Below are 15,129 nucleotides of genomic sequence, written 5' to 3' on the forward strand. Positions count from 1 at the left end.
TTCATGGAATATTAGTATCTGCTTCTATCCTATGGACTGCCTAGAGTGAATTGCTAACTAAGAGGGAAATAGAAGGTGTTTCCACAGATGGGTATTTTCTACCCCAATGTTTCTTGCTTGCAGTTTTCCGAGATAGTGGAATGGTCAAGTCATTGGTTGAATATTATAATTTTACGTCAGAGACAACGAAACCTAACTCTTTTCCTATTGGCTAGTATGAAATCAATAAGATATTTGGATTGTTTGGAGCAATATTGTCAAGTAATTTTAAGTAGATTAATTATGAGAGGTAAGATAGACTTGAAATGTTACCTAATGAATTGCAAAAAATGCAAAAAGATATTAATTTGTAAATATTGTGAGAAAAGTAGTAGAGAACAGCTCCAACGTAAATACATTTATATTTACTTCCAAATTAAAATTGAAAAATTGGAAAGACAATATTATAACTTGTGTGTGTGCAAATGCCGTAGAGTTTTCAGTTACTAGTAGGACACTGTACCTTAGTCAGTGAATCACTGTGCTGTATTGTAGGAGGTTAAGAATGACATTGTCCAATCCATGAGTAAGTTGGTTGGGTAGATCATTGGTACATGTGATTTCTGCTTTCATAGTTGTCTTAATTTAGTATATATTCTTAATGCCATGTTCTTTCCCCAGTTATAAAGTGACTGCATTTTCTTATTCTAACTAAAATGTATCTTGATGTAGCTAACTTTACAATTTTTGTTTTCTTTTGCAGTTTAAAAGAATGCTCAACCGTGAGCTAACCCACCTCTCTGAAATGAGCAGGTCGGGCAATCAGGTCTCAGAATATATATCAAACACTTTCTTAGGTAAGACTATGAAGAGCTTTTTTGCCTTTGGGGGTTTTTTAGATCTCTCTTGGCTGTGTTAGAACCTAAAAACAAGTGCATTTCCATATTACTTTCTGCTTTCAGAAACTGTGCATTTAGCATATTGTTGTCAGCATTTGTGCAGAGAAAACAGGTTAGATCCACTTCTTCACAGTTCAATTAATTTGTGTAGGTGATTTTCCTGTATGTGTAATTGCAGATAAATATTCATGTACATATTACAACTATTATATTGATACCGTATTAAGATAATTAATATAATGAATTATAAGAAATCACAGAGATTCACAGAATATCCTTCTGAGTTGGAAAGACAACTCAGGATCACACAAGGATCATCAAGTCCAACTCTAAAAGTGAATGGCTCATACAGGGCTCAAACCTACAACCTGGCTTTATTTGCCTCATGCACTAACCAATTGGGCTAATCAATTTTATATATATATATATATAAAAGAGAATTCTACCACTATATTTTACTACTGGAATTATTGTAGAGGTTTCAGTGTGCTGGAAGCACATAAGCACATGTAACCTCATAAAATCTCACAGCAAGCAGTTAAGATATTTTGGTATTCCCTGCCTGTACATGCACAGTTAGGTGCATGTGACTAAATAAACATCGGAATAGACTTTTTCCAGTAAGTTTTTTGCAGCTCAGGATCATGGCATGCTGGAATGTGAGCATTAATAAAAGCCCAACACAATATTACAAAGCATATGGTTTCTTAACAATGGCTTTTTTTTTCCTTAAAAGTCATGAAAATCAAGAAAACTTCCATATTGCTGATTTTGAATGTGAAGATAAAGATACTATACCCATCTCAAAATATTTTTTGAGCAAAATACCATTGGTTCATAAAGACAGTGTAATAAGAGAGGCACAGTCAAATACATCTAAATCAGGATAACAAGTACTTTAAAAAGTACATATTAATATCCATCTTATCCTGTATGAGATACCATAGCTGGTGCTTTTTGTGGCTTTTTTGAAAGAAGTGGGGTTTCTGTGAAGTACCTTTTGTCCTGTCACGCTGTCCAAAATGGATGGCTGAATGTGCCTTTTCAGGGGGCATATGGTTGCAGCAGTGTGCCAACTGCTGCAGCACAGCAGGGTTTCACACAGTGGGAAAGGGATAAGCCTCTGTCATGGACAAGCAATATTGCCCAGCTTCAGATGCCCTGAAAACCACAGTGTGCAGTTGCCTGAAAGGATGACCCACTTAGGCTGTGGAGACTGAGATGCCAGCTTCTGCTTGCTTTCACTTGAAAGCTTAAGACTTACTTTGACAATAAAGAAATGCATCCATCAGCCTTTCATATGAGATCTCAGTCATGAGCAGAAAGAGGGCTGGAAAGGCAATCACTTTACTGGACCATGGGTATTGTTTTCTGTCTGCATGAAATTAGAATTGTAGGTATAAGAGAAGCACAATAGTGAAAACACCTCATATACAGATGTATTGCTTCAATATTTTCAAATTACGCAGTCTAAGTATATAGGTTCTGAACATCTATGCAGAGAGAAAACGTTCTCTCCCTAGAAGTATTTAATGAGTTTATTATCTAAGTTATTTTTTTAATACATAACTTAACCTCCTCAATATCTACAAACTTTCTCACATTTGTAAGTTAGGAAAGGGTTTTCTGTTCTTCTTAAAAGAAAAAAAAAAAAAAAAAAAAAGAAAAAAAAAGACAAAACAAAACAAAACAAAACAAAAAAAAACCACAACCCAAAACCTAACTGTTTCCTTTAGGGCTATATGAATATTTGAAGTTATTTACAATGATAAGAAATATAATCTGTGTATATGACGTAAGTCTCTTACATTGTGTATAATAATATGCAAAGTTTCCTTTTTCAGCATATTAACCTGTTTTCTATGAATGGAAAATCTTTGAGAACCTCTAATTGAACATAGCATAAGCAGGGTCAAAACGGCAAGCTGTCTTTTCTGGATGTTCAGATGGGCACAGCCCTGTGTGCTCAAAGTTGCAAAAGAAGAAGCAGTCCCACGGAGTTTCTCTGGAGATCTCAAGTCATTCAGACAGACACTTCCTTTCACTTGAGTTTGTCTGACAGCTCAGCTAACAAACCTCTGTTTGATGGGTCTAAACTTTGTGCATATGACTGAATCTATAAACATCAAAGCACAGGCACAAGTCATAGCTCCTCATCTGTTGTCAGTTTGCACCAGAGAAGGGCTGCCATGCTCCACCTCCCCTTTTTCTCCTTACAAGGAGAGTGGTGAAGTATGGTGGGGCAGTATGGGGACTCAGTGCTGTAGGCTACAAACTGGTGACATTTCCAAAGTCTCTACTTCATTGTGATTTGTTTGGAATTTGAGGTATCCATTAAATGTATCTGCTAAAAGGTAATTAAAAAAAGAAAAATAAGAAAAGAAAGTGAAGAAGCAAATACACAATGAGCTCATAATTAGAAATGGACTTGCTAACCTCATCTAGCTTAAAGTCTGTATTGGAAATGAATATTGCAGAAAGGAAAAAAATGCACATGTAAAAATCCCAATTTTTCTTACTTTATTTTCAAATTTTATTTTGATTTAAGGTTTTTTAGCTGTTTTGGCTCATCTCCTTGTCAGAAACATCTTTTCTGGATTTTTGTGGGTTTACTGGTATATTCCTTGAGGTCTAGAAAAGGCGGAGGTACATTTCAGTAAAAGAGGTAATTTGAAGGGAGTCATTAAACTCTAGGTTGAAATACAGTATGAATAAAAGAAACAAAAAATAATTCATGTTCTTAGTAGTTTTGTTTTTTTTTTCAGAAAAGCCCTTCATTGCACTAACTTGGGTTTCTTTGGAGCAGATGTTTGCAGTGCTCCACCACCCCATACTGATTTTGTGGCAATCCTATGGCAGTTGCCTAAATATATTTTATTCTCAGTTTAATTCTTGTCTAAAGTTTTGCTGTCACATATGTTGATAAATTTTATTAAGTGATGCTGCTGATACTGCTATGGAGGCAAAAGCCCATAGCAAAATTCAGCGGTTAACAAAGCACTCTCTCGTTTTGTCATTGTTACTGACTCTAGTTGGGAGGTGCAGAAATGCTACATTGGTGGCATGAACTACCAGCAATCCAAAGTGCTTGTAGATGTGACTTGGAAAGCACAAAAGGCTTTCCAAGTTGTACAGTCTCGGTAGACAAGACCAGTCCACAAGTATTAAATTCTTCGAGTCTTCGAGTCCTGAAAACGTTTTCGAAAGGTTTACATGAAGACACACATAGAGAGTTTTGAAATACAATTTCAGAGAATGTTTCTCCTGAAAAAAGAAAGAAAATGATTTTTTCTTGCAAAGTATATTCTTGTGCAGTTGTAATAACATTTTTATACTGAGATGATTGACCCTTTCTTCAGCACTAGGGATATGGCAGAAGTGGTAATTAGACAGTCACACAATTGGTTTTAAAGCCAATTCAGAAATAATGAGGCAATTTGAGTAAAAGAGATCTGCTTTTACTGAAGTACAGGTCTATATTTAACTTTTCATGGGTTTAGTGACCTTGATAGAAAGAATCTATTGCAAAATCTTAAAAGAGGTTTTTCTAAGAATTAAAAAGTCCAGAAGGTGCAACTCAACAGTTGCACAATTATATGAATTTTATAATATTTATAATATTTTTTAAATTACTCTCTTTTTATTCATTCTTTTGAAGACAAGCAACATGAAGTTGAAATCCCTTCTCCGACACAGAAGGAGAAAGAGAAAAAGAAGAGGCCAATGTCTCAGATCAGTGGAGTCAAAAAACTCATGCACAGCTCCAGCCTAACTAATTCCAGTATTCCCAGGTTTGGAGTTAAAACAGACCAAGAAGATGTCCTTGCCAAGGTAGAGAATATATATATCCTTGAAACTATATAAACAGAGTGTGGACTTTTCAGTATTGTTCTGCTTATTGTTCTCTGCTTATACACATTGATTTTAAGCTGCAGCACCAAGCCTTTATATCACTTGAAATAATCCAAATTTGTTGGAGTGGAAGAATAGCAAGTAAAATCAGAATCAGACTATAAGGGTTAATTTCAGCATGAGGACAATATCATCTGGAGATGGAATGTAAATTAGCACTTGTGTATGCATTAAGAAAGCTTCCTATTCATAAATAGTATCTGAAGATTGAAGAGTAAACATATTGTATAATGTCACAGGAATGGAAATGTATAGATACCAAACTTATTTTTTTTAAAATGCACAAGGGTATATAGCATTAGACTACCCTTCCTGTTCTTAGCTGTATCATTTTATGTGCATTCCTTCTCTTATTTTTTAATAAAATTTCTTATTTTTGCACCAGCAGCTAACTACTTGGTAATAACTTGGTATAAAGGGACCTTTGATTGAATTATGCCTCTTCTAGCATTTTCAGGAATCTTATTTGAAGAGTGTTTCTGAGAACTAGGGAGAGAGCAGCAGAATTGCCACATTTCTGGAGGTTTTCTCCTCACTGAACTTCATTTTCAATGGACAGTGAGATAGCAAAGTGTGTTAGTTAAACTCATTCAAGATACTGTAGAGCTTTTCCTCCTAGAGCAATCCACTTAAGAGGCAGTCTTTCCTGCTTAGACTAATAAAATCTGAAAAATGGGTAGATGTAAATTCTGATATTGCAAGATTAGTAGCAGCTGCAGAGTTTAGAGCTTAGCCCTTGCAAAGTTCAGCATGTCAGTTGCACAGTAGCCAGGTCTTAATGAGTCCTCTGTTTATAATTGCTTCTCTCAAAAATTGCACAAATTTTTGTGTTAGGTTTCAACCTGTTCATTGCTTGATTTTACTGTAGGAACTTGAAGATTTGAACAAGTGGGGCCTTCAGGTTTTCAGAGTAGCAGAGTTATCTGGAAACAGACCTCTGACTGTCATCATGCACACTATTTTTCAGGCAAGTATGAGCAGTCATGCTGCTTTTTTTCTTATCTTGGAGACTGTTCTGTGCTTTGAAATCTAATTGTTTTTCCTTTACTTTTATAGGAGCGGGACTTGTTAAAAACTTTTAAGATTCCAGTAGATACTTTAATAACTTACTTGATGACCCTGGAAGACCATTACCATGCAGATGTGGCATACCACAATAACATACATGCTGCAGATGTTGTTCAGTCAACCCATGTCCTACTATCAACCCCAGCATTAGAGGTAAACTACAGTGAAGAAGAAAAGGGGCAGTCATGAGAGAAGGGGATGCACTCAGAGTCTTCTAAACTAAAGATCTTAGTTTCTGCAATGTTTTTAAAAGAAATCTTAGCATTTATTTAATGAATTCTGTTCTTTTGAAGACCTTTTGTGAGGATCAAAGTTGCATGTAAATATTGTGCAGAAAACATCAATTCATTTCATTTTAAATCATGGAAATTTTTGCTGTCATAATCTTTTTTCACTGTAACACAATGCATATCTTGTTTCTACCATGTTATTTATGCTACATCCTGTTCTGTAGTTATTTCCCATGTGAGACTCTACCTAACCACAGTAAGTGGAATTTCTTAGGAAAGTTTATTCTGATCCGGAAAGACTTTTGTATTTATTTCTAAGACAAACTGGAACATGTACTAAAGTTTCAGTGGACTACCTCTTTTTTTTACACCCCTCCCCCCGATAAATATTTCAAATTTTTTTCGGAAAAAAAATTAATCTGTTCTTTTTGTAGCAATTCTCTTCTTGAAAGTTCTTAAATCTCTGAAGTAGAAGGATGTGAAAGATGGATCTTTTCCTTCTTTTAAGCACAGTTCAGGTCTTAACGTAGCAAACGTTGATGTTGATATATCCCAGCAAGCAGTTAGAAAAAGTCAAGTAAAGGAAACAGTAGAAATTTTATTAGTTTGAAAGGATTTACCTTCATTTTAAAGAAGGGCTGCATTTTGACTCTCCTATAATGGTCAATATTTCATATTACTGAAATACATCTGTTTTACCTTCGTCTTAAAAAGAGGGTTATAAGTGGACCTTGAGATTATTGGCAGGTTTGGATCCTCAAAGACTTGGAAATCTCTTGAGAAAGATTTTCCTGCTTTCAAGAAGAAAGATCAGATAATGTTCTTAAAACACTACTAGCTTAACCACACAGCTGTCATCAGTACAATTCTGGGTTTTTGGTTTTTTTTTCTGTCTGTTTTTTTTCTCATGGCCTTCTTCTCAGCAGAGCTTTAGCTGGTGAAATGGCAATGTCTGCCCAGTGCCACTGCTGGCACTGTTGGCACTTCTGAGCTGTCCTTGATCAATTTTGAAAGCCTTTTCATCATGTGGGTGCTTCTGACAACAGGGCACTGGGCTCAGTGACATCCCAAGTCCATTGCTGTCCTCTTTTCCTATCTTCCTAGTAATCTCATACAAATGGAAAATCAGTAAATGCTAAGTGAGATGATGTGTAGTCTGTCCCTATTTCCTTTATGTAGGAGATGTGCATCTTTCAAGTACAGGATGATACAGAGGAGTCAGGCTGAAATATTAACTTTAATTTGTGCTATAAGTTAGAAACCTGTACTTAATTGCCTAATAAATGTGGATTTATTTACAGACTGAAGTTGAAAATACTTCAGTTGTGGCAGAATTTAGTGATGCTCTCTATATGAAGTACGAATTACTTTACTTTGGCCAAAGTTTAAATATTTATTAAATTCTACATAATTGATGATTTTACAATGGGCTTGATAGCTTGTGTGTAAAGTCTCTAGAGATCATGGTATATTTTAAAAGTGTTTTGCTTGCTCACATCCAGATTCAAGTAGAATCCTTTTTATTGAAAACACTTTTTCACTGTTTGGTGATTGTCAATTCTGTTTCATTATATTCTAGGCCGTATTCACTGATTTGGAGATTCTTGCAGCAATTTTTGCCAGCGCAATACATGATGTAGATCATCCTGGGGTTTCAAACCAATTTCTTATCAACACAAGTAAGTTTGATGTTTAGTGGTTTTCTCAGAAATTTGCTGTGAGGTCTGCACATAGCACAGACATAACCTGAAAAATACCGATTTCATTTCTTGTTTGCTTCTGTCTCTAACTTTTCTCAGTAAATAGATAGATGTTTATATTTTAAACCTGATATTACTTTGCAGTTTTTCTAACTTTAGAAATTATTTACATAGTACACTAGCAAGAATTACTAAGGTATAAACTATAAACCTGGCATTGTTTCAAATTATAAACCTGGCATGTTTTCTCTCCTGGAAATATAGTTGATTTACATTAAGTAGATGAAGTTTTAGAAAGAGAATGAAGGAAGATTAAAAAAAAAAAAAAAAGAGTTTATGTGTTTATATTGGAAACATATGACATAACCAAGGATAGAAATTCAGAAAGCAGAAAAGCAAGTTTCTTTTTAGCAAACAGACAGTCAGGACAAGTACAGGATTTCTGCCTGGATCCTGTACTTGGCTTTTGATCTCTCATGCTTTGTAGACTGAGTTTCCTCACCCTGTTTCTGCAGCTATGATAAACTTATTTGTTTTTTTCTGACCCTGATGTCATCTCCAAATTTGAAACCCAGTGTACATTGCAGAGTGTGAATTCCTCAAGGCTGTTGTTGGCAGCATTGCTGAACCTCTATTGCATCATTCATCTACTGAAAGAAAAACTGTTAACTTTATTGAACTTGATCATTACATATTTACTCAATGGTTTGTTGCCCCAGTGGCAACTTGCTTGGATTTTGTTGCCTTATGTCACTATTTCCATTTGTAGGTCAGTACAAGTTCCATCATACTATGTTATTTCTTCTGCGCTCTGACAACTTCTCCTTTTATGATAACTGACCCAGAAGTGCAAAGTTTAAATAATATTAGTAATCCAAACACAAAAGAAGAAAAAGCAACAGAAATAGAAACATACATAGGGCTGTGTATTTGACCCATCTGGTTGCACATTTATAGATACTGTCACTTCTGCACAAGGGCAGAATCTATTTCACAGGGGTTAAAATACAATGACCCCAAATCAGCGGTAGAGTTTGAAGAAGGGAGCTCCTCCTCTGACTCATTGCTGCTGTATATTCAAATAAGATATGCACTTCAGTTTAGCCTGCACCTAGTTTTGTTTGTCTCAATGGCCTAAGTGCCACCCTATAATGAAATTGAATTTGATGACTCATCTTCATGAAAGAGGATTAAGATTGACTCTGGGTTTTTTGTGCTTTACTGGGGACCAGTACAGTTCAGCAGTGCAGGCAGAAAGTGAATCAAGTTTTGTGCAAAACCAAAGAATTCTTAATTGAATTCTTAAGAGTGGGCATGTGTAAGTAAAGCTTTTTCCTTGCTTGTTGAGTCAGAAATTGAGTACCAGGTTATACTGGTGGCTCCAAGGTTCTGTGAGGAAACCAATGAATTGTTTAGGTTTAAGAGTGTTAACTTAGTTGAAGGGATGAGTATTGGTGCATAAAGCTTTTACTTCTAGTTAGACAGATTGAAATTCAGCTAATGTAGGAGTCATACTCATGCTGATAATTACCAGCTTAGAAAATATATCTTGTTTTTCTCAATTCAGCTTTTGATAAAGGAGGCTTATGTGTCAGTCAAGTAAAAACAGTAATTGAAACTGCTGTTGCAAGGCTGAAAGATACAAAGAGGTTTTGTTTAAATTGTTCTGTGTACAAGGAAGAAACTGCAGGAACAGAGACAGAAAAAGATCATCTAATGTTGCTTTCTCAAATCCAAAATTTTCCTAACCTCTAGAAAATAATTTGCTTCCATCTAATTTTGCTTTTCCAATGAACTGAACAGTGTATTAAGATTTCACTAAATATAAGAATGTATTAAAAATTATAGATGTAGTTACTTGAATATATATATTGTATGTAAATGTATATATTTGCCATATTTCCTTTTTTATAATTAATTTTGTGACTTTTCTGACTATTATTTTCCTATTTAAAGTTTATTACAGAGTTGTCAACTAAATGGATCCCTCTTGAATGCTATTAAAGAACAAACAAATATGAAGTATATTAGCATCAGAGGAGATTAGCATCATATTGAAGTATATTAGCATCAGAGGTTTATTTTACCACTGTAACTCTGTCCTTCCAGAAAAATATTCCTGAATCTTACAATGTGTTACAGAGGGGGAACTTTCTTCCATTTTTGCACCCATTTTGAAGCTGAGTGCATTTTAGCTGTGTCTGTAGCTCCAGCTCTTCCAAAGTATTTTGGCAATGTGGATTGTTTTGCAGTTGAAGCAAATTAGAAGGCTGTTTGAAAGGAAAATAAACTAGTGCCTGTTTTCTGCATGAGAAAAACAAGTATGCAAGCTTTGTATGTGTTCTGTGAAAGATGAAAGAGAGATCATTTTACAAACTTGCTTTCTTTCTGCTTCTGCTATTATGGTTTTGCTGTCTTTGGGATAAGGAAAGGCAGAGGAAGATTTTCCTGATTCAAGAGATCGACTTATTCAAGACAGGAGAGGAAGACAGCAGGAGAATAGATAATGAGATTAATGAAATTTGAAGATCAAAGCTTTAGAGACCTCCCATTGAACCAGAAGCATTTTAAAACATGGCTGCTGTAAAAGAAGAAAAGAGGACTAAGAGTGGAATACACTGATGTATGTTTAGACTTAGGCTAGAACAGCTGTAATAAACAGAAGTTAATATAGCACAGGAAAAGCATGATTGCATAAAAAGTATTTGAGATTTTTGTGATAGATTTATTTACAAGCTGTATCTTGAAGCATGTGCAAGCTTCCTGTGCAGCATTCCTGGATTAAAGCTAAAGCTGTGCAGACTGCTTTGATTTTACAGAGATGTCTGTTGAGCAGGTCTAAACTGACCTTACAGGTGTGCCTTAGCAGCAGCATGGCTGGGAAGTGTGTGTTATTCTCACAGCCATATGGGGTGACTGAGGTAAGAATAATTCCATTGGTGAAGACAGTATTACAGAGAGCACCAGGGACTGACCATGCCCAAACACAAGGCAGCAGACAAGGCCACTGCCTGCAGTTTCACACCACATGAAATTACATGAAAAAGACAGAAGCTTGTTACCATTCTATCAGCCTTCAGTTGTCATGGACTAATGACTGTAAGCCTAGTTCACTAGGCATCTGAGCATCTTAGATAACTGCAGAAAGACATGATTTGAAAACCAAGAAGCTTGTGCTCCACAGCAGACCTGTAGAAAAGCCTCAGCTATGTGTTCCCAGGTAAAAGTGCTAGGAAGCTGAAACTTGACTAACAGTAAAATTGTAGGTGATGTGAAGGGAGAGAGGCGTGAGACGACAACACATCAGTGTGTTTTAGTTGAGGTGTGTTTATGCATATATTGTGCATATAATATCTTCTAAGTTACCTCATGCAGATATGAAAATTTATTCTAAAAATAACCTTTCTTATATTTTTTCTAACTTGCCACTCCAGGCACATGTTCATGCAAAGCCTTTTTTCTTTGTTTTGCTCAACTTTGGCCTGACCCAGTAAGTTATTCAGTCAATAATTCTGTAACTTTCAGGGCTGCTACTAAAAGTTTATCTGTAAATCTTGTTATGCATGTAATGAATTTGAAAAAGATCTTAAGGGATTTGGTAGAAGCACAGGCTTTAATAACCTTCTGCCCTGCGACTGTTATTGCAGATTCTGAACTCGCCTTGATGTACAATGACTCATCAGTACTGGAGAATCATCACTTGGCTGTGGGTTTCAAGCTGCTGCAGGAAGAAAATTGTGACATTTTCCAGAATTTGACCAAGAAACAGAGACAATCATTGAGGAAAATGGTCATTGACATTGTGAGTTTTGAGACTCTGTCTTCCATGGAGCTAGGATATTGAATAATAAAGCACAGAAGCATTTTTTGATAAATTACATGTCATCAGATCTGTAAACAATGAAGTGAAAGTTTGAAGTTTTGTCACATCTTACTCAAATACAAATAGTGGGTTCTTTTAAGTTTCACTCACTTTCTATGCATTTCTGGAAGGTATACCATTCTGTTTCAAGCTGGTTTTGTACTGACATGATATCATTCTACCATTACAGTTAGAAATTTGCTACTGAATTAATAATGAATGTGGGCTGATGAGTTCATTTTGAGCAATACTGAACAATGATTTTGTCATGCTCTTAAAAAAAAAAAAAGAGAACCTGATTATGAACATACAGGACTCTTACTTGTATCATGTATTGGGTTCCTTCCAAAAATTTTGATTTATATTATTTTTCAAAAAACCCCAGTAGAATAATTTACATAGTCTTCTTTTTTTTTGTTGTTTTTTTCTAGGTACTTGCAACAGATATGTCTAAGCATATGAATCTACTGGCTGATTTAAAAACTATGGTTGAAACTAAAAAAGTGACCAGTTCTGGTGTCTTGCTTCTTGATAACTATTCAGACAGGATTCAAGTAAGGAAATGCATTTGAAAATGTTCACTTGTATTACATACTTAATAACATTGTCTTCCCCATTCTCCAGCATGGATTAGAGCTCTCTCTGTCACACCGTGATTTGCTGCTTCCCTCTATTTCCTCCCTGGTCTAAGTGACATGGTTTAACTGACTCTCTGGGAGACTAACAAAGCGCTAGGGTAGTTCAGGACTAAAAGAGGCTTTGGCCTTCCCTTCAAATTATCAAAAAGTGATTCTCTTTCTCACAAGGATTTTGTGACCTTTATAATGGCAGAAGCAGCAGAAGCCACGTAATTCATGGATGTTACTGCAAGTGTGAAAAGCACACAAGCACATAAGTTTTGGCTGTTTAGAATAAATTTTTCATTACGTGTATTTTCAAGATTTTGTTTTACAGTCACCAGAAATGTAAATAAAAAAGGAGCTGCTTTTCTTCATCGCAATAACACCACAGGTGTTCAATGTATTCTAGGTTCTTCAGAATATGGTGCACTGTGCAGATCTGAGCAACCCTACCAAGCCGCTCCATCTCTACCGCCAATGGACAGATAGAATAATGGAGGAATTTTTCCGTCAGGGAGACCGGGAACGAGAGAGGGGAATGGAGATAAGTCCCATGTGTGATAAGCACAATGCATCTGTAGAAAAATCACAGGTAATTGATTTTATAAAGTAGTTAAACCTTTTAGAAGAAAAGGATGGTACATAGTCTTGTTTTGAACAATTTCTGAAAGCACTTTTTTCTTTTCTTCTTCTGAGTTGAGGATTCACTACTGAGGATTCTTCTACTGAGGATTCAGCTCCTCAGTAGTAAGTGAAGCAAACTGAGGATTTTACTGTGAAAACACAGTGTGTGGCAGTGTGTTTGCTGAAGGGATTCCACCACTGTCCTGACCTGAAAAGCAGCATACATGCCAAAAGAGATTATTGTACAGTTGATTGGGGTTTCCTTCGAAAACATAATTAAATATAAAGCGGGTATTTAGCTCACTAGATGCAGTGGAGTTGTTTGGAATGAGCAGTTTGCTTGAAAACAAATCCTTTCCATGCCATTATCCAGTATCCTGGATCAGACTTCCGAAAAGTAAAAGACCTTATCTATTTTATAAACTAGTATGGTTTCCTTTCAGCCACTTCTAAGGGTAATGTATCTTGTGTCTCTTCCTAGCATTATATTTCTCATACTTTGCATGACTTATTAATTTCTCTGTGATTAATCATATTCTTGCCTTATTTGAAACAGGTGGGTTTTATAGATTACATTGTTCATCCTTTGTGGGAGACGTGGGCAGATCTCGTTCACCCGGATGCCCAGGATATCTTAGATACACTGGAGGACAATCGAGAATGGTACCAGAGCACAATCCCTAGAAGTCCCTCTCCTGCACCTGAAGAAAAGGAAGAGGGAAATCAGGGTCAAACTGAAAAATTCCAGTTTGAACTAACGCTGGAGGAAGACGGTGAGTCAGACACCGAAAAGGACAGTGGAAGTCAAGTAGAAGAAGACACCAGCTTCAGTGACTCCAAGACTCTTTGCACCCAGGATTCAGAATCTACTGAAATTCCTCTTGATGAACAAGTAGGGGAAGAAGTGGAAGAGGACGAGAACCAAACAGCAGAGCCTTGTATGGTAGAAGAACATTCTTCTGACACATAACAATGAAAACTCAGTCTTTATCTCTCTTGCTCACTCCCTTTCTTTTCCTCTTTCTCGCTCTCTTTTTTTTTTTTTTGTTTGTTGGTTTTTTGGTTTTTTTTTGCTTTGTTTTGTTTTGTTTTTTGTTGTTTTTGGGTTTTTTTGGTTTTTTTAATTTATTTTTTGTGAGATGGGGTCAGGGGCATTTTCAGTTTTGTTATGGATTTTTTATTTTTATTTTCTTTTTTTTTTTTAATGTAAGTAATGATTTCCAAAGTATATGTCACATACTACAACCATGGTCAGAAGTTGGTGTTATCTGCCAGAATGATTGTTGATCAAAACTGAAGCTGATGATTCAGTTTGGCACTCAGGAATATTGTAAACAGCATTTTCACCTCCATGCTCTCAGAAAGCAGGGGGAGAGCATCCATAAATTATATTTTAATAAGTTCTCTATTTGGCAGATTCCATTAAATAAAGCAAATGCTTTCCGAGGAGTACCACCTGCCAAACAAATGTTGGTGTGCTTTGATCGTTTTTGAATTCATTGTATTGTATTGTAAGATATTCGGTAACGTTCATCTGTAGAAGAAACAGACAGAAAAGACATTGAGGTTCCTACTGGAAAACAAATTCACAAAAAATGATGGGACACAAATGGATTCTGTTACCAACATAAATATAAGCTGTGAAAATTACATAATTTTCTAATTTCTAATCTTCTGAAACATGACTGAAAAAAATGTGACCCAGTGGGTTGCACTAACCTCACCATTTTGTATAATATGTGAAAGAGAGATCTTTTTTAGAGCTCACTTTTATTAAATATACCAAGGTATTATATTTAAAAAAAACCCCACTTTCATCTGCCACTGGTTATTTTTTTTTTCCAAAGAGTAACTTACAAGTTTTTAGTACAAATCTGTACTACACTGGATAATACTTGTAGGTTTTTTTTTTTAATTCTCTTTTTTTAATTTTGTTTGGCACCTTAGAATGTCATGGTAATATTGAGCTGTAAATGTCTATTGTTTTATATATCAGTGAGTTCCATGAGTATTTGTGTTGCACAAAACTTTTTCAGTAGAATAGCTTTTTTTGTTTATTTGTTTTTTCATCACAATTTTCCCAAATGTGTTAGTGGACTTATATAGTGCTTTTGCCCTCATAGTAGCCTGATCTTGCCAACTCTGTCTTACTACAGAAGAAGTGGTCTCGGTGATACCAGCTGGGACCACTAACATTAGGATTTACAGGACCAGAGCCTGTAAAAAGAGTAATGA

General features: G+C 35.6%; 1 protein-coding gene across 7 annotated transcripts in view; it reads left to right on the forward strand.

The window, feature by feature from the left end:
- PDE4D (phosphodiesterase 4D) overlaps positions 1-13,917 on the forward strand; it is a 359,916-nt gene extending 345,999 nt beyond the window's left edge. For all 7 annotated transcript variants that reach the window (XM_054002836.1, XM_054002840.1, XM_054002838.1 and 4 more), the window contains 9 exons: positions 743-836; positions 4,537-4,709; positions 5,659-5,757; positions 5,847-6,011; positions 7,668-7,767; positions 11,436-11,590; positions 12,082-12,204; positions 12,680-12,862; positions 13,451-13,917. In XM_054002836.1, the coding sequence (XP_053858811.1) occupies positions 743-836; positions 4,537-4,709; positions 5,659-5,757; positions 5,847-6,011; positions 7,668-7,767; positions 11,436-11,590; positions 12,082-12,204; positions 12,680-12,862; positions 13,451-13,864 (1,506 nt within the window). In that variant the 3' untranslated portion in view covers positions 13,865-13,917. The remainder of the gene's footprint in view (positions 1-742; positions 837-4,536; positions 4,710-5,658; positions 5,758-5,846; positions 6,012-7,667; positions 7,768-11,435; positions 11,591-12,081; positions 12,205-12,679; positions 12,863-13,450) is intronic.
- The last annotated feature ends 1,212 nt before the right edge of the window (positions 13,918-15,129 follow it).

This window comes from Vidua macroura, chromosome Z (genome assembly GCF_024509145.1).
Source record: "Vidua macroura isolate BioBank_ID:100142 chromosome Z, ASM2450914v1, whole genome shotgun sequence".
NCBI classification, from domain to species: domain Eukaryota; kingdom Metazoa; phylum Chordata; class Aves; order Passeriformes; family Viduidae; genus Vidua; species Vidua macroura.